Source organism: Triticum dicoccoides, chromosome 6A (assembly GCF_002162155.2).
Source record: "Triticum dicoccoides isolate Atlit2015 ecotype Zavitan chromosome 6A, WEW_v2.0, whole genome shotgun sequence".
Taxonomy (NCBI): Eukaryota; Viridiplantae; Streptophyta; class Magnoliopsida; order Poales; family Poaceae; genus Triticum; species Triticum dicoccoides.
The window spans coordinates 253,248,326-253,270,973 of NC_041390.1; the positions used below are offsets into that span (position 1 = coordinate 253,248,326).

A 22,648-nucleotide genomic window follows, 5' to 3' on the forward strand; every position below is an offset into this window, starting at 1 on the left:
GCTCTATGATTGGTTCATTGTTATACCTATGTGCTTCACGTCCCGATACTATGCTAAGTGTATGCATGTGTGCACGATATCAAGTTGCTCCTAAAGATTGTCATCTTAAGGCTGTGAAAAGGATAGTGAGATATTTAATCCATACACCAAATTTTGGCATTTGGTATCCTAAGAGGTCTTCTTTTGATCTTGTTGGCTATTCCGACTCGGATTATGCCGGAGACAAGGTTGATAGAAAGTCCACTTTGGGTACTTGTCAATTTCTTGGTAGATCTCTTGTGTCTTGGTCTTCCAAGAAACAAAACTCGGTATCATTATCCACCGCCGAAGCTGAATACATTGCCGCTGGTTCATGTTGCGCTCAATTACTTTGGATGACTCAAACTCTTAAAGATTATGGGATTTATGTGAAACATGTTCCACTGCTTTGTGACAATGAAAGTGCTATCAAAATTGGTCATAATCCTGTACAACATTCTCGAACTAAGCATATTGAAGTTCGTCATCATTTCATTCGAGATCATGTTGCTAAGGGTGACATCAATCTTAAGCATGTTCGCACCGATAAGCAATTGGCAGATATATTCACTAAACCGCTTGATGAGAAAGTGTTTTGCAGGTTGAGAGGAGAACTGAACATCATTGATGCTTCGAATTTGGAGTAGAAACTCCATTGGATACATGCAAGACATGAGCTTATGACTAATCCATGATGTATCTCTTATGATAACTATCTTATGTCTTGGATATATTTGCACCTTGCATGTTGTCTAACCCATGTAGGTGCTTGGTTGAATCTAATTCCATGAGATTGCGACTCACTCACATCTTGAGCAATCTCTACAAGACCAAGACTCTACACAATAGTGGTTGAAGACAAGGAAGCACAAAACCATTCAAACATATCCTTTGACAAATTCTATATTAAGCTTCATGATTGTCATTTTTGGATACACAAGTGCTCTTCCTTGCAAGAACTAACCCATGTAGGTAGATGAACTCAAACTCCAAGTGGTGCTCCCAACTCTTGATGAACTACATCAACCTTGAGCACCCACACAAGTTCAACTACATGAGCAAGAACTACATCACTACCCAAGGTATGTTATTCCATCCTTGAGAAGCTTTACTCCAAGACATGAGTCAAAGCAACTCAACAAGATGTGAATACAACAAAATGCTTAAACGAAAAATGGTAACCCCATTTTGAGCTTAAACGATGAGTATGACCTATGATCAAGTGTCCTCACTTGACTCCTAAGTCAATATACTCTAACATAGGTGACTATGTCACCGCCCAATTCTAGATGAAGTTCTCTTGTGTTCTTTTCTGAGTTATTGCATGTGTTCCTTGCATATTTGTTTCCTTCTCTCTCAAACACAAAAAAAACTTCATCTAGAAACTTTCACTCTTTTCCTTTTTGTTCTTGTTCTGCATATTTCTGCATCAAATTCCTTGCAAATCCTTCAGCTAATTCATTGCAAATCTTTGTGAGATCTTACTTGACTAGTGAGATGAGGTGACAAGTGTTTTTCTCTGTGTAAACTCGGTTTCACCGACTTGCAAATTTCGGTCCAACCGAATCTTTTCGGTACCACCGAAATATGCCACTTGGTGCCACTGACTTTGCAATCAGAAAAACAGTTTGCCACTTGTTCTACATTTCTTCTGATCCAGCTCCACTCAATGAATCTTGTCCTCCACAAGCATCACAATTTTATCCTCTGCTTTGTGCTGAATCTCAAGGACCAAACCTATTCGTCGGATTGCAGGAAAAACCTTCTTGGAAATTGATGTCAAAGGGGGAGAGAGAGATCACATCAAAGCTTGTAGGAGAGAGAGATCACATCAAGGGAGAGAAACAGTCTCAAGGACCAAACCTACAAGAGAGAAAGTATTAAGGGGGAGAGAGAGACCTCAAGGGGGAGAGAAAGTCTCAAGGATCCCAGATGTTGTTAAGGGGGAGAGAGAGATTTCCAGGGAGAAAAAATACTCAAGGATCCCAGATGCTTGATGTCCAAGAGGAGAGATGCCACATGTCTTTTTGGGGGAAAAACATGTTCATATGAACTCATTTGAATTAAGTTCTGTTCATATCCTTCAGCTCTGATTTTCTGTTTCCTATCTTCTCCCAATATCCCATGCAAGATTCAGAGGGAGCAAGACACCTAAGGGAAAAGAAATCAGCCAAATTCATTGCATATCTTTATTCTTGGGGACATGTTGAATCCAATGTGGTACCTTGTACTCATTCTCTACATGTCATCCCAGTCTTGGTATTCTTGTGGTTTCTTTTGTTTGCTTTGGCTAGTGGACGTACCTGTGTTATCTAACCTTGTTTGTGCAGGTTCATTCCATCTTAAGCCAACTCGAGACCACAAGGTAAGTATATGCATCAAAATCATGAGTATGAGGAGTTCTTGCTTATGTACATACTGTTTGCAAGAAGGACTCATGAGCATGAAGGTATTTTCCTTGATAATCTTTTGCTCTGATGCACATGGCCAAGATACATGTAACACATTGCGTACTCTGTCATGATTATGCTCTCACATGCCTCTATATTTCATATTTACATGAGTGCATACGTGTAGGGGGAGCCTATGGTTGCTACATGTTCCTCCAAAGCTTTACTTGATGTTCTTTATATCTTTATCTAAAGCTTTGATGTATGTTGCCATCAATTACCAAAAAGGGGGAGATTGAAAGCACAAGTGCTCCCTAGGTGGTTTTGATAATTGATGACAACATATCTCTTGTTGGACTAACACTTCTATCTAGCATGTTTCAGATAAGTTCAATAATGGAGTGGCATGGACTAAAGGTTGTGGGAACTCCTTCAAGATGCTAAGGACAAGGGATTGGCTAAAGCTTCAAGCTCAAGACTCTTCACTTTTACATTTTAGTGATCCAAGATCACGTTGAGTCCATAGGAAAAGCCAATACTATCAAGGAGGGATGAGGTGTTGCTTAATGAGCCTCTTGCTTCATGTGCTTAATGATATGCTCCAAAATCCTCAACTACTTTCCCATATCCACATATGACCTAAACCCTAAGCCAAACTCAGTCCTACCGATTCTTCCTATCCGGCGCCACCGAGTTTCACCTGTCATAAGCCACTTCCAAACCCTAATCAGTTCGGTCTCACCGATGGGATCTCGGTCTCACCGAGATGGGCTTGCAAACTCTCTGTTACCCATTGCAATATTCTCAGTCCCACCGAGATATGCAATCGGTCCCACTGAGTTTGCTTGACCAAATCTCAGTTTCACTTATTACCCAAATCGGTCCCACCGAGTTTGAGTAATCGGTCAAACCGAGTTTTGGATTTACCCTAACCCTAGCACATCGGTCCCACCGAGTTGATCCAGTCGGTCCCACCGAAATCTCTAACGGTCACTAGGTTTACATTTTCGGTCCGACCGAGTTTATTGATTCGGTCCCACCGAGATTGGAAAACTGTTTAACGGTTGGATTTTGTGTGGAGGCTATATATACCCCTCCACCTCCTTCTCATTCGAAGAGAGAGCCATCAGAACACACACACCATTCCAACTCATATGTTCTGAGAGAGAACCACCTACTCATGTGTTGAGATCAAGACATTCCATTCCTACCATATGAATCTTGATCTCTAGCCTTCCCAAGTTGCTTTCCACTAAAACCCTCTTTCCACCAAATCCAAATCCTATGAGAGAGAGTTGAGTGTTGGGGAGACTATCATTTGAAGCACAAGAGCAAGGAGTTCATTACCTACACACCATTTGTTACTTCTTGGAGAGTGGTGTCTCCTAGATTGGCTAGGTGTCACTTGGGAGCCTCCGACAAGATTGTGGAGTTGAACCAAGGAGTTTGTAAGGGCAAGGAGATCGCCTACTTCGTGAAGATCTACCGCTAGTGAGGCAAGTCCTTCGTGGGCGATGTCCATGGTGGGATAGACAAGGTTGCTTCTTCGTGGACCCTTTGTGGGTGGTTGCTTCTTCGTGGACCCTTCGTGGGTGGAGCCCTGTGTGGACTCGCGCAACCGATGCCCTTGGGTGGAGCCCTGTGTGGACTCGCACAACCGTTACCCTTTGTGGGTTGAAGTCTCCATCAACGTGGATGTAGGATAGCACCACCTATCCGAACCACGGGAAAAACATCCGTGTCTCCAATTGCATTTGGTCTCTCCAAACCCTTCCCTTTACATTCTTGCAAGGTGCATGTTTTACATTCCGCTGCTCATATACTCTTTGCATGCTTGCTTGATATGTATTGTGTGTGTTGAAATTGTGCCTAAACTCCACTTAAACCAAAAAGCTTAAAAATTGCAACTTTAGCACTAACTGTCTAATCACCCCCCTCTAGACACATCTACTTCTAGATCCTACACAAATCCTAATCTCGAAATATGCCAACCCAACATGTACCTTTGGAGACACCTGTAGAGCTCCTTTATAATCACCCAGTTATGTTGTGACATTTGGTAGCACACAAAGTGTTCCTCCGGCAAACGGGAGTTGCATAATCTCATAGTCATAGGAACATGTATAAGTCATGAAGAAAGCAATAGCAACATACTAAATGATCGGGTGCTAAGCTAACGGAATGGGTCATGTCAATCACATCATTCTCCTAATGATGTGATCCCGTTAATCAAATGACAACTCATGTCTATGGCTAGGAAACATAACAATCTTTTATCAACAAGCTAGTCAAGTAGAGGCATACTAGTGACACTTTGTTTGTCTATGTATTCACACATGTATTATGTTTCCGGTTAATACAATTCTAGCATGAATAATAAACATTTATCATGATACAAGGAAATAAATAATAACTTTATTATTGCCTCTAGGGCATATTTCCTTCACTTCAGGATGGCTCCTCCAACGCGTCAGAATCCGCCACCACCTCCACCTCTGGAGGCATGGCAAGCTGTGATGGCAGCCACCAATGCCAACACTCAGATGCTTTTGCAACTCTTGCAAGAGCGCAACCAAGGGCAAGGCAACCAAGGAAATCAAGGCCAAGGCAACAATCAGCCTCAATTTGCTACCCTCAACCAGTTCCTCGCAAACCAGCCGAAGTCCTTCAGCAACTGTGTCGAAGCCACAGACGCCGATGATTGGCTTGTGGACATCTGCAAGAATTTTGAATGTAGCAATGTCAGACCTGAGGACTTTGTCAAGTTTGCTTCGTTTCAACTCAAGGACCAAGCTGCTGAGTGGTATCAACAATACAGAGATTCCAGAGGAGGACGTGTGATTACCTGGGATGATTTCCGCCGAGACTTTAAAGCTCATCACATTCCACCAAGTGCGGCTGAGAGCAAGCGTGAGGAGTTCCACAATCTCAAGCAAGGCAGTATGTCTATGTATCAATACAATATCCAGTTTCAGAAACTTGCTCGCTTTGCTAAACAAGACGTCCCTGATGAAAAGAGTATGATCTATCAATTCAGAGGTGGCCTCAAGGAGGATCTGCAGTTAGCTCTCGTGCTTCTTGAGCCGACCAAGTTCGATCAATTATATAACATGGCACTAAAGCAAGAAGGTGCTCAGCTCAAGTGTGAGGCATCTAAGAAGAGAGTCAGGGACGCAATTCAATCTTCCTCTTCATCACAAGTGGCAGCTAAGCAATAGAAGTTCTGCTTGCCTCCTCCTCCGTTTCGCCAGCCCTACCAGCAGAAGAGCACAGGTGGCAATGGATCTTCCCACCAACCCAACCCAGGCTATCAGAACAAAGCTCAGTCTCACACTCCAAGGTCAAGTGCTCCTTATCACCGTCCGCTCTTAGAGGTTACTTGCAACAAGTGTCAGCAGAAAGGGCACTATGCAAACAAGTGCTTCAACCAAAGTTGCCTTCCGCCTCCTCCTCCTCCTGTGAGATCTGCCAGCGATGCAGTGGTCAATCATAATTCCAAGTCTGCAAGGTGAACATGATGAACGCAGCTCAGGCAGAGAATTCTTCATAAGTGATCATGGGTAACCTTCCTGTTAATGACTTTCCTGCAAAAATCTTATTTGATACTGGTGCATCGCATTGTTTCATTTCAAGACCTTTTGCATCGAAGCATGAGTTGGTTTTCCAAGATTTGCCTAGACAGTTGTTAGTTGTCCCTCCGGGTAAATTCATGAATGCAAGCTCCATGGTTCCGGATGTTTCTATCAAGATGGGGAACTATAAATTTCTGTCTTCTCCAATTGTTCTTGGTGACTCGAATATTGATCTAATTCTCGTCATGGACTGGCTTTCTAAGCACAAGACTCATCTTGATTGTGCTGCCAGGCAGATTCAATTGGCACACTCTTCTGAGGATGTGATCATCTATGCCGCTCGTGATGATACCATTCAACTGTTCTCTCTGAATGAGAAAGGCGAGTTGAATGCCATCTCTCAGATTCCAGTCGTTTGTGAATGTCAAGACGTCTTTCCAGAAGAGCTTCCGGGAATGCCTCCTCACCGGCCAGTTGAATTCGTTATCGATCTTGAGCCTGGCACAGAACCTGTTTGTGAGCGTCCTTATAAGCTTGGACCAGAAGAGTTGAAGGGGTTGAAGAAACAACTTGATGAACAAGAGCGTATGGGTCTGATCAGACTGAGTTCATCTCCATGTGGTTGTGGTGTTCTTTTTGTCAAGAAGAAGGATGGAACAGAACGACTCTGCGTCGACTATCGTCCATTGAACAAGAAGACAATAAAGAACAAGTATCCACTTCCCAACATCAATGAGCTTTTTGAGCAACTTAAAGGGGCCAAAGTATTCTCCAAGCTTGACCTCCATATGGGTTATCATCAGATTCGCATTCATGAACAAGATATCCCCAAGACAGCATTCAGAACAAGCTATGGTTCTTATGAATATACTGTCATGTCTTTTGGCCTTGTCAATGCTCCTCCAACGTTCTCTCGCATGATGAACTTCATATTCAACCCTTACACAAATGATTTCGTCCTGGTGTATCTCGATGATATCTTGGTCTTTTCCAAGAATAAGGAGGATCATGCCAAGCATTTGAGATTGGTACTCGACAAACTCAGAGAGCATCAATTCTATGCGAAGTTTTCCAAGTGTGAGTTCTGGCTTGACGAAGTTATTTACCTTGGTCATATCATCTCCGCCAAGGGCATCGCTGTTAATCCCGAGAAGGTGTCTGCAATTGTGAATTGGGAGCCTCCTCAGAATGTCAAGCAGCTCCGCAGTTTTCTTGGGCTTGCAAGCTATTGTGGAAGATTCGTTGAGAATTTCTCTAAGATTGCAAAGCCTCTTTCCAACCTCCTCCAGAAGCATGTCAAGTATGTCTAGACACCTGAGTGTGACATTGCTTTCAACACCCTCAAAGAGAAGTTAGTCACAGCTCCTCTCTTGACTCCTCCTGTTGAATCCAAGCCATTTGAAGTTTTCTGTGATGCCTCCTTACAAGGTCTCAGTGTTGTGTTAATGCAAGAGAAGAAAGTTGTGGCTTATACCTCTCTCAAGTTGAAGCCCAACGAAAGGAACTACCCCACTCATGACCTTGAGTTGGCGGCAGTTGTCCATGCATTATTAACGTGGAGACATCTCTTGTTGGGAAGGAAAGTGGACATCTTCACAGATCATAAAAGCCTCAAGTACATCTTCACTCAACCCAACCTCAACCTCAGGCAGACTCGTTGGGTCGAAATGATTCAAGAATACAATCCGAGTATTCAATATAATCCGGGCAAGGCCAATGTCATTGCAGATGCTTTGAGCAGGAAGGCTTACTGTAACAGCTTAATTCTCAAGCCCTTCCAACCGGACCTTTGTGAAGCTTTCCGCAAACTGAACCTCCAAGTTGTTCCTCAAGGCTTTCTTGCCAACCTCCAAGTCTCTCCTACTTTGGAAGGTCAAATTCGTGAGGCACAACTCCTGGATTCCATGGTGAAGAAGGTGAAAACTGGGATTGCCAAGAGCAAACCCAAATACAAGTGCTATCGCATTGATGACAAAGACACTCTATTCTTCGAGGATCAAATTGTGGTTCCTAAAGGTGATCTAAGGAAAGTCATTATGAACGAGGCGCACAATTCCCTTCTATCCATTCATCCTGGAAGTACGAAGATGTACCATGACCTCAAGCAGTCGTATTGGTGGACTCGAATGAAGCGAGAAATTGCTCAATTCGTGAATGAATGTGATGTCTGCAGAAGGGTGAAAGCAGAACACCAATGGCCAGCTGGTCTCCTCCAACCTCTTGCTATTCCAGAATGGAAGTTTGACCATATTGAAATGGACTTCGTGACTGGATTTCCCAAGTCCAAGCGCGGAAATGATGATATCTTCATTGTCATCGACAAGCTTACAAAAGTGGCGCATTTCCTTCCAATCAAAGAACCTATCACAGCAGCTTAGCTAGCAGAGCTATACACCTCCAGGATTGTATCTTTGCATGGCATTCCACATATGACATCTTTATATCTTGGAAGCATTTTCACATCTAAGTTCTGGGACTCCTTCCAGAAGGCCATGGGCACCAACATTCGCTTCAGCACAACTTTCCATCCTCAAACTAGTGTCCAAGTCGAGCAAGTCAATCAAATCCTTGAAGATATGCTCAGGCTTGTGTCATTTCCTTCGGTATGAAGTGGGAAGATTGTCTTCCATATGCCGAGTTCTCCTACAACAACAACTTCCAAGCAAGTTCGGGAAAGGCCCCATTTGAGATTCTCTATGGAAGAAAGTGTCGTACTCCTCTCAATTGGTCAGAGACTGGTGAACGCCAACTTCTTGGCAATGACTTAAACACATAGGCTGAAGAAATGTGCAAAGTCATCCATGAAAATCTCAAAGTTGCGCAATCGCGCCAGAAGAGTTACTATGATAGCAAGCATCGTGACTTGGCTTTCGAGATCGGAGACCATGTCTACCTCCGCGTCTCTCCAATGAAAGGCACTCGTCGCTTCGGTATCAAAGGGAAGCTTGCCTCGAGATATGTGGGTCCTTTCAAGATCATTGGCAAAAGAGGTGACCTCGCCTATCAACTTGAGCTTCCGTCCAACTTTGCAAACGTGCATGATGTGTTTCACGTGTCACAGCTTCGCAAGTGCTTCAAGACTCCTGAGCGCACCATCAACTTCGAAGCGATTGATCTTCAAGAAGACTTGTCTTATCATGAGCATCCCGTTGCTATTCTTGAAGATACTGAGCGCAAGACTCACAACAAATCTATCAAATTCATGAAAGTGAAGTGGTCACACCATTCCGACCAAGAAACCACCTGGGAAGGTGAGGATCACCTTCGTTCCGAATATCCGGAGTTCTTTCAGTCCTAGATCTCAGGACGAGATCCTCTTGTAGTGGTGAAGTGTTGTAACACCCCGGATGTAACTTGCCATATTTGTAACTCCGACTCTTGCCATTTTCGGCTTTAAGTTATGAGATTTCCCTTCGTGGTTGGGTTTTGTCTTTGTTTTGCATTTTGTTCATGTCATGCATTTCATATCATGTCATCATTGCATCGCATTTGCATTCGTGTTCGTCTCATGCATCCGAGCATTTTCCCCGTTGTCCGCTTCGCAATCCGACACTCCCACATGCACCGGTGCACCCCTCTTGTCTCTTTTCATGAGCGGGTGTTAAACGTTCTCGGAATGGACCAAGATTTGCCAAGTGGCCTTGGTACACCACCGTTAGACCGCCTGTCAAATTTCGTTCCATTTGGAGTCCGTTTGATACTCCAACGGTTAACCGGGTAACCGCAAAGGCCTCTTGTGTGTTGCAGCCCAACACCCCTCCAAAACAGCCCAATAACCCATCCAAACCACTTCCATGTCCTCCGTCGTCGGATCACGATCGTGTGGGCGAAAACTACACCTCATTTGGACACTCCTACCTCCTCCTACCTATAAATATGTGATCCCCTCCGAAAATTTCGGGTCCAAATCCCTAGCCCCGCTCCCCTCCACCGCCGGACGTGTCCGGATCCCACCGGACAAGTCGCCGCCGCCGCCCCGCACCAAGCAGGGCGTGCCACGTGTCGCCCGGCCAGCCCCGCTGCCGCGGCCCGGCGAGCCCGAGGCAGGCCCGCCCGGCCCATCGCCGCCCAACGCTGTCCCCACCGTCGATCGCACCCGCCGCCGCCGACCGCCCCGCGCCGCCCGCGCCTTCGCCGTCGCACCGCCGCCGTCGTCGTCGCCGCCTCACCGCGCCCAGGTCGGGCGCCTGCTCCACCGCCGTCTCCGCCGCCTCCGGCCGTCGACCCGCGCCTCCCTCGCCGGCGTCCTTCCTCCGGCGAGATCCAGTCGTGCATCGGGAAGCGTGCAAACCCTATGTTGACCCCGATTTCGTCTAAGTCTTTCTTCTGCAATATTTTTATGCCATGTTCATCTTGCCATATCTTGATGCACGTAGATCCAAATGATGCATATGATTTATCGATTTGTTCGTCTCGTTGATCTCTTCATGTTAGAATCTTTTCCATGCATGTTCATGTTCATTATGATGCCATTTTCATTGATGCAAGAGTACTATAAAATGTTAGGAGCTGGTACTTATCAGATCATGAGGATTTGTCATTTTTGTTGCATTTGATGTGTGCATCATATGAGTCTGAGGTCTACATGAGTTTTGAACTACACCATGCCATCTTTACAGATATGCTTGTCTTGTGTTTTTGTGATCTATGTGGTGACTATCACAAGCATGCAAAGTAGCCTCCGCAATGTTGCTATTTTCAGGGACTTTGGATTTTGCTATGTCCTTTTCCTACTGTTATTTTGATGCCATGTAAACTTGATCCTACAGTGAGATCCAGGCTTATTTTGAGATACTTCAGTAAGGGTGTTTTGAACATGTGGTTATGCTATAACCATCCATGCCCCTGTTTGCAATTTAGGAGTTGTCTAGCATGTCTTGTTCTTGCTCTACTTTTGCTATAAAATGTTCCTGGCAGAATGTTAACATGTTGATCAATTTTGCCATGGTTGTTGCTAGTGATCCATGCATCCTATGAACTTGCTCTTGCCATGGTTAGCTTCATGAACATGTCAGCTTGTTGTTGGTATGCTTGTTCTGTCATGAAATGCTTTGTGGTGAGTGGTTTGAGCTCGCAAAAGATGCTATCATAATTATGTTTATGACATGCTCTGTTTTTCTGCTAAGTCTGAAACTGTTAATAAAACTCATGATCAGTAAGGGACTTTTGATCTATGCATTTAGTAGAATCATGCCATGCCTTTGTTTGCTATGATATGTTCCTGTAGCATGTCGTTTGCTTGCTCTAAATTGTTGTTTCGCTCTATCTCTATGTCGCACTACCTACCACTTGCTATATCATGCCACCCATATTGCCATGTCAAGCCCCTAACCCACCTTTCCTAGAAACCATTGTTTGGCTATGTTACCGCTTTTGCTCAGCCCCTCTTATAGCGTTGCTAGTTGCAGGTGAAGATGAAGATGAAGCTTGTTCCATGTTGGAACATGGTTATTGTTGGGATATCATTATTATATCTTATTTACTTTAATGCATCTATATACTTGGTAAAGGGTGGAAGGCTCGGCTTTATGCCTAGTGTTTTGTTCCACTCTTGCCGCCCTAGTTTCCCTCATACCGGTGTTATGTTCCTTGATTTTGCGTTCCTTACGCGGTTGGGTGTTATGGGAACCCCTTGACAGTTTGCTTTGAATAAAACTCCTCCAGGAAGGCCCAACCTTGGTTTTAACATTTTCCACCTAAGCCTTTTTTCCCTTGGGTTCCATGGACTCACGGGCCATCTTTATTTTAAACCCCGGGGCCAGTGCTCCTCTGAGTGTTGGTCCAAACTGGGCAATGTCCGGCGCCCCCTAGGCAACCAGGGTCTATGCAAACCCGACGTCTGGCCCATCTGGTGTGCCCTGAGAATGAGATACGTGCAACTCCAATCGGGATTTGTCGGCACATCGGGTGGCTTTGCTGGCCTTGTTTTACCATTGTCGAAATGTCTTGTAACCGGGATTCCGAGACTGATCGGGTCTTCCCGGGAGAAGGAATATCCTTCGTTGACCGTGAGAGCTTGTGATGGGCTAAGTTGGGACACCCTTGCAGGGTATAAACTTTCAAGAGCCGTGCCCGCAGTTATGTGGCAGATGGGAATTTGTTAATATCCGGTTGTAGAGAACTTGAAACTTAACTTAATTAAAATGAATCAACTGCGTGTGTAGCCATGATGGTCTCTTTTCGGCGGAGTCCGGGAAGAGAACACGGTCTCGTGTTATGCTTGATCATAAGTAGCTTCAGGATCACTTCTTGATCACTTATAGCTTCTCGACCATGTGTTGCTTCTCTTCTCGCTCTTATTTGCGTAAGTTACCCACCATATATGCTAGTGCTTGCTGCAGCTCCATCTCACGACCCCTTTTCCTACCCATAGCTTAAATAGTCTTGATCTCGCGGGTGTGAGATTGTTGAGTCCTCGTGACCCACAGATACTTCCAAACATTTGCAGGTGCTGAGGATACCAGTGCAGGTGATGATACCGAACTCAAGTGGGAGTTCGACGAGGATTCGGGACGTTACTATGTTTCTTTTCCGGATGATCAGTAGTGGAGCCCAGTTAGGACGATCGGGGATCTAGCATTGGGGTTGTCTTCCTTTATTTTGGTTCCATAGTCGGACCTTTTATTGTACCTTGGATGATGTATGGACTATTTATGTATTGTGTGAAGTGGCGATTGTAAGCCAACTCTTTATCCCTTTCTTATTGAGTACATGGGATGTGTGAAGATTACCCCTCCTGCGACAAGCCTACCATGCGGCTATGCCTCTAAGTCACGCCCTGACACGTGGGAGATATAACCGTATTGTGGGTGTTACAGCAATACAATAAAAAAGATTGATATCCCAAATGGAAGGGTATGCTACTTAGTAGTTTACTCTTTTAGTTTTTGGATTCATGAAGTTGATAGAAGGTTGCATGATGTGCAGTTCTTTTGCTTATGTTCTTTGACTTTTAGGTTGGTTTTATCATTGGAAAAGCTGGAGAAACTGTAAAGTATCTCCAAGCTCAGTCAGGGGCAAAGATCCAAGTAACAAGGGACATGGATGTTCAACCCGGCTCACAGACAAGATCGGTCGATCTTTCGGGCACTCCTGACCAGATAAACAGAGCTGAGCAGTTGATAATTGGTGTTCTTGCAGAGGTATTGTGCTACCTTTTTTATGGTCAGGACTTCACATTTAGTTGGGCATTCATTTATTCAACCATACGTGTCATGTGACCTTCTGCAGGCTGATGCTAGATCATCTGGCACTATCTCTAATCGGAAGTACAACGCAGCTCAACCTGGTGCTGAGCAATTCCAAATGCAAATTTCTAACAATAAGGTAAACTGGTTGCTTTCTAGAACTAGGATTGCTTGTCAGACATTGAAAATCATACCACGCCCCAATATAGCAATGAGGGTGCCTTGTAAGCTTCACAGCTTCATGGACCAGTTTCTTTGGTCGTAAAAAACCTTGCCTATTACTTTCCATGTCTTACTGATTTTTTTTCTTCTTTCAGGTGGGTCTAGTTATTGGTAAGGGTGGTGAGACTATAAAATCCATGCAGGCCAAATCTCAAGCTTGTATACAGGTTTGTGAAAATTCTTACTGTGAAGTCTGAACATAAATTTGCTAGCTGCAAGTTACTTAGCACTTCATGATGTGTTCTGTTGTTGCTCATTCTTTTCCAGCTTTCTTATGATTTAGCAAGTAAATTAGAATCCAAGTTCTGAGTTTGCTCAATTATAAGTAGAACTCATGCTCCTTTTGTCTTCATAACTTTCTATTCTATTATTATCCTTTCACACCTGCATCTCCTTGTTAATTAGTATTTTATATTTTGTAATCATTTCCATTAGTAATAATAATAGTAATATTTCATTTGTCCTCACAAATCCTTTTACAGGTCATTCCTTTGCATTTGCCTCCTGGTGATACTTCAACTGAAAGAACATTGTATATTGATGGTACTGCACAGCAAATTGAAATAGCAAAGTAGCTTGTGAGTGAGGTCACCAGTGAGGTCAGCTTTCTTTCTCTTTTCATGCCACTTCCTAATTGGTGCAGCTATTTGTTATTTACCAGTGTTTAAATCATGTGGGTTTGATTACATTTTTTTGCACTTCATACTATGTTTTTGTCCTGATTTATATTTCCCTACTTGACCTATCTTTTCCATTGTTTGCTTTGAATTCTTCTCTTTAGTTATGATATGCCCTATATTCTTCATGCTCATTGGTTTCGCGTGATGAAGAATATGAGCTGGCCACCAAGGAAGGAACTTTAGTCTTCTTGAATTTCTTCGCCGGCGGCAGCTGAGACCATTCAAAGTCCTGCTTGAAACCCATTCGCTTTAGATCATCTTCACCATACAGATGTGACAAAACAGCCCAGGTGCGACCGAAGACTTCATGGAGGTAGTAATGATTTTTCTTCACTGCATTGTGTGTAGCAGTCATGTTGTGAAGAATAGAACCAAACTGACGCTTAACCCATTTGTGGTTTCGATCCACCTTCTAGTGAAGAATAAGAAGAAGTTCACGGTCAGTCATCACCCGGGGAGCTGTTGCTTGAGGATTTGGCTTTGATGCATTAGCGGCAGAATCATGAGTAGCAAAATCATCACTGGTGGAGTAAGATGCAGCTTTGCGAAACTGACCATCCAATGGACGAATGCCTTCATCAATAATAGCAGTAGCCTTGCCCTTTTCATCAGATGAGGAAAATGTCCGCTTGAGGACTTCTATTGGGGGCAGGTAACTGACATGATTCTGAAAATCAGCCTTGTAGTTGAGTGAAGACCTTGTTCTGAGGAATCTCATAATCCAGGGACCGTAAGGCTTCAAATCAGATGGAGAGAGGGCAACATTTGCCAGAGTCCTCATGAAGAAATCATGGTAGTTGATAGGAATGCCATGTATGATATTGAAAGCAGATTCTTCATGATGCCAACAACTTCTTCATCATTTGAATCGTGGCCTTTGATTGGACTCAATGTCTTCGTCAGAATGCGATAGATAGTTCTAGGCACAAACAGCAATTCCTTCATGAGGAATTTGGTCCTTGGAGCTTGACCTGACTTCAGAGGCTTCATTAGCACTTGCATGTAATGGGCAGTGAGTTCAGGTTCATGATAGATGCAATGAGCGCCTTCAAGGAGAGGACTGACAGGCAGGGCATGAAGTAATTCAGAGGCCGGTGCTTTGAAATGTGTGTTTTCTGTCATCCAGTCCAAAACCCAAGAGTTCACATTGTCAGCATCGCCTGTGATATGCAAAGTTGCATAGAATTGAAGAATGAGCTCTTCATTCCAATCGCAAATATCCGTGCAGAAGTTGAGCAGTCCTTCATCATGAAGCACACTGAGGACTGGGGTGAAGCAAGGCAGTGATTCCATGTCCATGTGAGGAATATGCTCATGGTCGAAGACTTTGTCCTTGTTGAAAAGCAGTGAAGAATAAAAGTTTTCTTGGTTGGCAGTCTAGAAGCGCTTCCTTCTAAGACGAGCAGGGTCATAAGGGTTATAGTCTGTGAAGAACACATGCTCGCCGAAGAAGTCATCAGCCTTGAATTTCTGCTTCTTCGAGAAGGGATCCTTTGGCTTGGGCTGAGGGGTATCTGTCAATTACATCACCACCTTAGGAATCACATTCTCATGATCCACTGGCTGAGGAATTTTAGCTTCTTCTTCAGTGACAGCCTGAGTCTTCAATTCTTCATTAACATTTTCCTCATCCCTAGTGGCTGGAATCTCTTCATGGACAGACGGTGTGGCATGAGGTTCTTCAGATCCCATTTGAACTTTAGTGGTTACAGGGGACTGAGGAATTTGTTGAAGGGTTGTGAACAGAGGAGAATTGGGGTGCTGACTTCCCCAAAAGTCATCGTTCAACACTAGAGTTGTGCACCCAATGTCCACATCTTCTTCTTCACTCTTTTCCTCAACACCGGCCTCTTCAGCAGTGAACTGAGGCATGGGCGATGAAACAACTAGGGTTGAAGGGATTGCATCCACTTCAATTTCTTCATCCAACTGCTCTGAGGAAGCAGCAGAAGGAATGTCTTCATTAGATCTGCTTGGGATCACGTATTCTTCATCAAAAGGAACGAGTTCCTTTGATGGCATGCTTGAGACTGGAATAGCATCAATAGGATTTTCAAACGAGCTGGTCAGCGGCTTCATCTTCTTCGGAGCTGAAGAATCTGATGCAGTTGATGCCTTCCTTTTCTTCATAGTTGCACACTCTGCAGCCCTGTTCTTCTTCACATCTGATGCAGATGGAAGGATCGGAGTTGGGGTAGGTGCAGGAGGAGCAGAGGAATTTGGTTCAATAACTTCAGGCACAACTGATGCAGTTGCCCTGACTTCGTCATTTTCTTCTGGCGCAACACTAGTGGTTGCCCTGGCAATTTCTTCAGCGGTTGAAATGTAGTCATCAGCCCTGGTACTGTGAGTATCTTCAGCAGCCTGATTTTCATCAGTGGTGCTGGCATGCCCTTCAGTAGGCTGAGCAGATGCCTCAGCCTGAGGATTTTGTTTTTGTTGCGTTGCGGCTGTAACATTGGAAGTTAACTTCTCAGTTATCTTGACAAATCTGACTTTGGCACCAAGCCAGTCAGCATAGTAGCAATCAAATTCATCACTTAGTTGCTTGATCTCAGATTGAAGAGCAACAAGTTCTTCAGGTGAAAGCTTCAGAACGTTTTGCTTCAGAAAGAGATCTTTCTTGTAGTGCGCTTTCTTCACCCTCCTTCCCCGTTCAAATTTCCATTTTTCTTCATCAATGAAGTGAGTCAGCACATGACTTTGACCAGGAGTGAGGTTCAGCTCAGACAGAGGTGTGTTGGGGTCCTTGTTGTTGGGGAACGTAGTAATTTCAAAAATTTCCTACGCACACGCAAGATCATGGTGATGCATAGCAACAAGAGAGGAGAGTGTTGTCTACGTACCCTCGTAGACCGAAAGCGGAAGCGTTAGCACAACGTGGTTGATGTAGTCGTACGTCTTCACGGCCCGACCCATCAAGCACCGAAACTACGACACCTCCGAGTTCTAGCGCACGTTCTGCTCGATGACGATCCCCAAACTCCGATCCAGCAGAATGTCGGGGGAGAGTTCTGTCAGCATGACGGCGTGGTGACGATCTTGATGTTCTATCGTCGCAGGGCTTCGCAAGCACCGCTACGATATTATCGAGGATTATGGTGGAAGGGGGCACCGCACACGGCTAAGAGATCAATGATCAATTGTTGTGTATATGGGGTGCCCCCCTGCCCCCGTATATAAAGGAGCAAGGGGGGAGGCGGCCGGCCTAGGAGAAGGCCGCGCCAAGGGGGGAGTCCTACTCCCACTCGGAGTAGGACTCCTCCTTCCCTTGTTGGAGTAGGAGAGAAGGAAAGAGGGGGAGAGGAACAAGGAAAAGGGGGCTGCACCCCTTGTCCAATTCGGACCAGAGGGGGGCGCGCGCCTCCTTCCTTTTGGCCTCTCTCCTCTATTCCCGTATGGCCCAATAAGGCCCATATACTCCCCGGCGAATTCCCGTAACTCTCCGGTACTCCGAAAAATACCCGAATCACTCAGAACCTTTCCGATGTCCGAATATAGTCATCCAATATATCGATCTTTACGTCTCGACCATTTCGAGACTCCTCGTCATGCCCCTGATCTCATCCAGGACTCCGAACTCCTTCGGTACATCAAAACTCATAAACTCATAATATAACTGTCATCGAAACCTTAAGTGTGCGGACCCTACGGGTTCGAGAACAATGTAGACATGACCGAGACACGTCTTCGGTCAATAACCAATAGCGGAACCTGGATGCTCATATTGGCTCCCACATATTCTACGAAGATCTTTATCGGTCAAACCGCATAACAACATACATTGTTCCCTTTGTCATCGGTATGTTACTTGCCCGAGATTCGATCGTCGGTATCTCAATACCTAGTTCAATCTCGTTACCGGCAAGTCTCTTTACTCGTTCCGTAATACATCATCTCGCAACTAACTCATTAGTTGCAATGCTTGCAAGGCTTTAGGTGATGTGCATTACCGAGAGGGCCCAGAGATACCTCTCCAACAATCGGAGTGACAAATCCTAATCTCGAAATACGCCAACCCAACAAGTACCTTCGGAGACACCTGTAGAGCACCTTTATAATCACCCAGTTACGTTGTGATGTTTGGTAGCACACAAAGTGTTCCTCTGGTAAACGGGAGTTGCATAATCTCATAGTCATAGGAACATGTATAAGTCATGAAGAAAGTAATAGCAACAAACTAAACGATCAAGTGTTATGCTAACGGAATGGGTCAAGTCAATCACATCATTCTCCTAATGATGTGATCCCGTTAATCAAATGACAACTCATGTCTATGGTTAGGAAACATAACCATCTTTAATCAACGAGCTAGTCAAGTAGAGGCATACTAGTGACACTCTGTTTGTCTATGTATTCACACATGTATTAGGTTTCCGGTTAATACAATTCTAGCATGAATAATAAACATTTATTATGATATAAGGAAATATATAATAACTTTATTATTGCCTCTAGGGCATATTTCCTTCAATCTCCCACTTGCACTAGAGTCAATAATCTAGTTCACATCGCCATGTGATTTAACATCAATAGTTCACATCACCATGTGATTAACACCCATAGTTCACATCGACATGTGACCAACATCCAAAGGGTTTACTAGAGTCAATAATCTAGTTCACATCGCTATGTGATTAACACCCAAATAGTACTAAGGTGTGATCATGTTTTGCTTGTGAGAGAATTTTAGTCAATGGGTGTGCCACATTCAGATTCGTAAGTATTTTGCAAATTTCTATGTCAACAATGCTCTGCACAGAGATACTCTAGCTAATTTCTCCCACTTTCAATATGTATCTAGATTGAGATTTAGAGTCATCTGGATCAGTGTCAAAATTTGCATCGACGTAACCCTTTACGACGAACCTTTTGTCACCTCCATAATCGGGAAACATATCCTTATTCCACTAAGGATAATTTTGACCAAGGTCCAGTGATCTACTCCTAGATCACAATTGTACTCCCTTGCCAAACTTAGGGCAGGGTATACAATAGGTCTGGTACACAGCATGGCATACTTTATAGAACCTATGGCTGAGGCATAGGGAATGCCTTTCATTCTCTCTCTATCTTCTGCCATGGTCGGGCTTTGAGTCTTACTCAATTTCACACCTTGTAACACAGGCAAGAACTCTTTCTTTGACTGTTCCATTTTGAACTACTTCAAAAACTTGTCAAGGTATGTACTCATTGAAAACTTATCAAGCGTCTTGATCTATCTCTATAGATCTTGATGCTCAATATGTAAGCAGCTTCACCGAGGTCTTTCTTTGAAAAACTCCTTTCAAACTCTCCTTTATGCTTTGCAGAATAATTCCACATTATTTCCGATCAACAATATGTCATACACATATACTTATCAGAAACGTTGTAGTGCTCCCACTCACTTTCTTGTAAATACAGGCTTCACCGCAAGTCTGTATAAAACTATATGCTTTGATTAACTTATCAAAGCGTATATTCCAACTCCGAGATGCTTGCACCAGTCCATAGATGGATCGCTAGAGCTTGCATATTTTGTTAGTACCTTTAGGATTGACAAAACCTTCTGGTTGCATCATATACAACTCTTCTTTAATAAATCCATTAAGGAATGTGGTTTTGTTTATCCATTTGCCAGATTTCATAAAATGCGGTAATTGCTAACATGATTCAGACAGACTTAAGCATAGATACGAGTGAGAAACTCTCATCGTAGTCAACACCTTGAACTTGTCGAAAACCTTTTTGCCACAATTCTAGCTTTGTAGATGGTAACACTACTATCTGCGTCCGTCTTCCTCTTGTAGATCCATTTAATCTCAATGGCTCGTCGATCATTGGGAAAGTCAATCAAAGTCCATACTTTGCTCTCATACATGGATCTCGTCTCAGATTTCATGGCCTCAAGCCATTTCGTGGAATCTGGGCTCATCATCACTTCCTCATAGTTCGTAGGCTCGCCATGGTCAAGTAACATGACCTCCAGAACAGGATTACCGTACCACTCTGGTGCGGATCTCACTCTGGTTTACCTATGAGGTTCAGTAGTAACTTGATCTGAAGTTACATGATCATCATCATTAGCTTCCTCACTAATTGGTGTAGTAGTCATAGGAACAGATTTCTGTGATGAACTACTTTCCAATAAGGGAGCAGGTATAGTTACCTCATCAAGTTCTACTTTTCTCCCACTCACTTCTTTCGAGAGAAACTCCTTCTCTAGAAAGGATCCATTCTCAGCAATGAATAACTTGCCTTCAGATCAGTGATAGAAGGTGTACCCAACATTTTCTTTTGGGTATCCTATGAAGATGCACTTCTCCGATTTGGGTTTGAGTTTATCAGGTTGAAACTTTTTCACATAAGCATTGCAACCTCAAACTTTAAGAAACGACAGCATAGGTTTCTTGCAAAACCATAATTCATACGGTGTCGTCTCAACGGATTTAGATGGTGCCGTATTTGATGTGAATGTAGATGTCTCTAATGCATAACCCCAAAGCGATAGTGGTAAATCGGTAAGAGACATCATAGATTGCACCATATCTAATAAAGTACGGTTATATGTTCGGACACACCATTACGCTGTGGTGTTCCAGGTGGCGTGAGTAGTGAAACTATTTCACATTGTTTTAACTGAAGGCCAAACTCGTAACTCAAATATTTTACTTCTACGATCATATCGTAGAAACTCTTATTTTTGTTACGATGATTCTCCACTTCACTCTGAAATTCTTTGAACTTTTCAAATGTTTCAGACTTGTGTTTCATTAAGTAGATATACTCATATCTGCTCAAATCATCTGTGAAGATCAGAATACCTGCTGTGAGCCTCAATATTCATCTGACCACATACATCAGTATGTATGATTTCCAACAAATCTGTTGCTCGCTCCATTGTTCTGGAGAACGGAGTCTTATTGATCTTGCCCATGAGGCATGGTTCGCAAGCATCAACTGATTCATAATCAAGTGATTCCAGAAGCCCATCAGCGTGGATTTTCTTCGTGCGCTTTACACCAATATGACCTAAACGGCAGTGCCACAAATAAGTTGCACTATCATTATTAACTTTGCATCTTTCGGCTTCAATATTATGAAAATGTGTATCACCACGATCGAGATCCAACAAACCATTTTCATTGGGTGTATGACCATAGAAGGTTTTATTCATGTAAATAGAACAACGATTATTCTCTAACTTACATGAATAACTGTATTGCAATAAACATGATCCAATCATATTTATGCTCAACGCAAACACCAAATAACATTTATTTAGGTTCAACAGTAATCCCGAAAGTATAGGGAGTGTGCGATGATGATCATATCAATCTTGGAACCACTTCCAACACACATCGTCACTTCACCCTTAACTAGTCTCTGTTTATTTTGCAACTCCCATTTCGAGTTACTACTCTTAGCAACTGAACCAGTATCAAATACCGAGGGGTTGCTATAAACACTAGTAAAGTACACATCAATAACATGTATATCAAATATACCTATGTTCACTTTGCCATCCTTCTTATCCGCCAATTACTTGGGGTAGTTCCGCTTCCAACGACTAGTCCCTTTGCAGTAGAAGCACTCAGTTTCAGGCTTAGGTCCAGACTTGGGTTTTTTCACTTGAGCAGCAACTTGTCTACCGTTCTTCTTGAAGTTCCCCTTCTTCTTCCCTTTGTCCCTTTACTTGAAACTAGTGGTTTTACCATCAACACTTGATGCTTTTCTTGATTTCTACCTTCGTTGATTTCAGCATCACAAAGAGCTTGGGAATCGTTTCCGTTATCCCTTGCATATTATAGTTCATCACGAAGTTCTACTAACTTGGTGATGGTGACTAGAGAATTCTGTCAATCACTATCTTATCTGGAAGATTAACTCCCACTTGATTCAAGCGATTGTAGTACCCAGACAATCTGAGCACATGCTCACTGCTTGAGCTATTCTCCTCCATCTTTTAGCTATAGAACTTGTTGGAGACTTCATATCTCTCAACTCGGGTATTTGCTTGAAATATTAACTTCAACTCCTGGAACATCTCATATGGTCCATGACGTTCAAAACGTTAAGTCGTTAAGCATGATGCACTAAACTATCAAGTAGTCATCATATTGAGCTAGCCAAACGTTCATAACGTCCACATATGCTCCTGCAATAGGTCTGTCACCTAGTGGTGCATCAAGGACATAATTCTTCTTTGCAGCAATGAGGTTAATCCTCAGATCACGGATCCAATCCGCATCATTGCTACTAACATTTTTCAACATAGTTTTCTCTAGGAATATATAAAAAATTAAACGGGGAGCAATATCGCGAGCAATTGATCTACAACATAGATATGCTAATACTACCAGGACTAAGTTCATGATAAATTAAAGTTCAATTAATCATATTACTTAAGAACTCCCACTTAGATAGACATCCCTCTAATCCTGTAAGTGATCACGTGATCCAAATCAACTAAACCATGTCCGGTCATCACGTGAGATGAAGTAGTTTCAATGGTGAACATCACTATGTTGATCATATCTACTATATGATTCACGCTCGACCTTTCGGTCTCCGTGTTCCGAGGCCATATCTGTTAT

The 22,648-nt window shown here is 43.4% G+C and overlaps 1 protein-coding gene across 1 annotated transcript in view; it reads left to right on the forward strand.

Moving 5' to 3' along the window:
• The window catches only part of LOC119315823 (far upstream element-binding protein 1-like), a 32,128-nt gene extending 18,069 nt beyond the window's left edge, over positions 1-14,059 (forward strand). The window contains exons 2-4 of the mRNA XM_037590295.1: positions 12,937-13,122; positions 13,211-13,306; positions 13,872-14,059. Of these exons, the coding sequence (XP_037446192.1) occupies positions 12,937-13,122; positions 13,211-13,306; positions 13,872-13,964 (375 nt within the window). The 3' untranslated portion in view covers positions 13,965-14,059. The remainder of the gene's footprint in view (positions 1-12,936; positions 13,123-13,210; positions 13,307-13,871) is intronic.
• Positions 14,060-22,648: the final 8,589 nt, after the last annotated feature.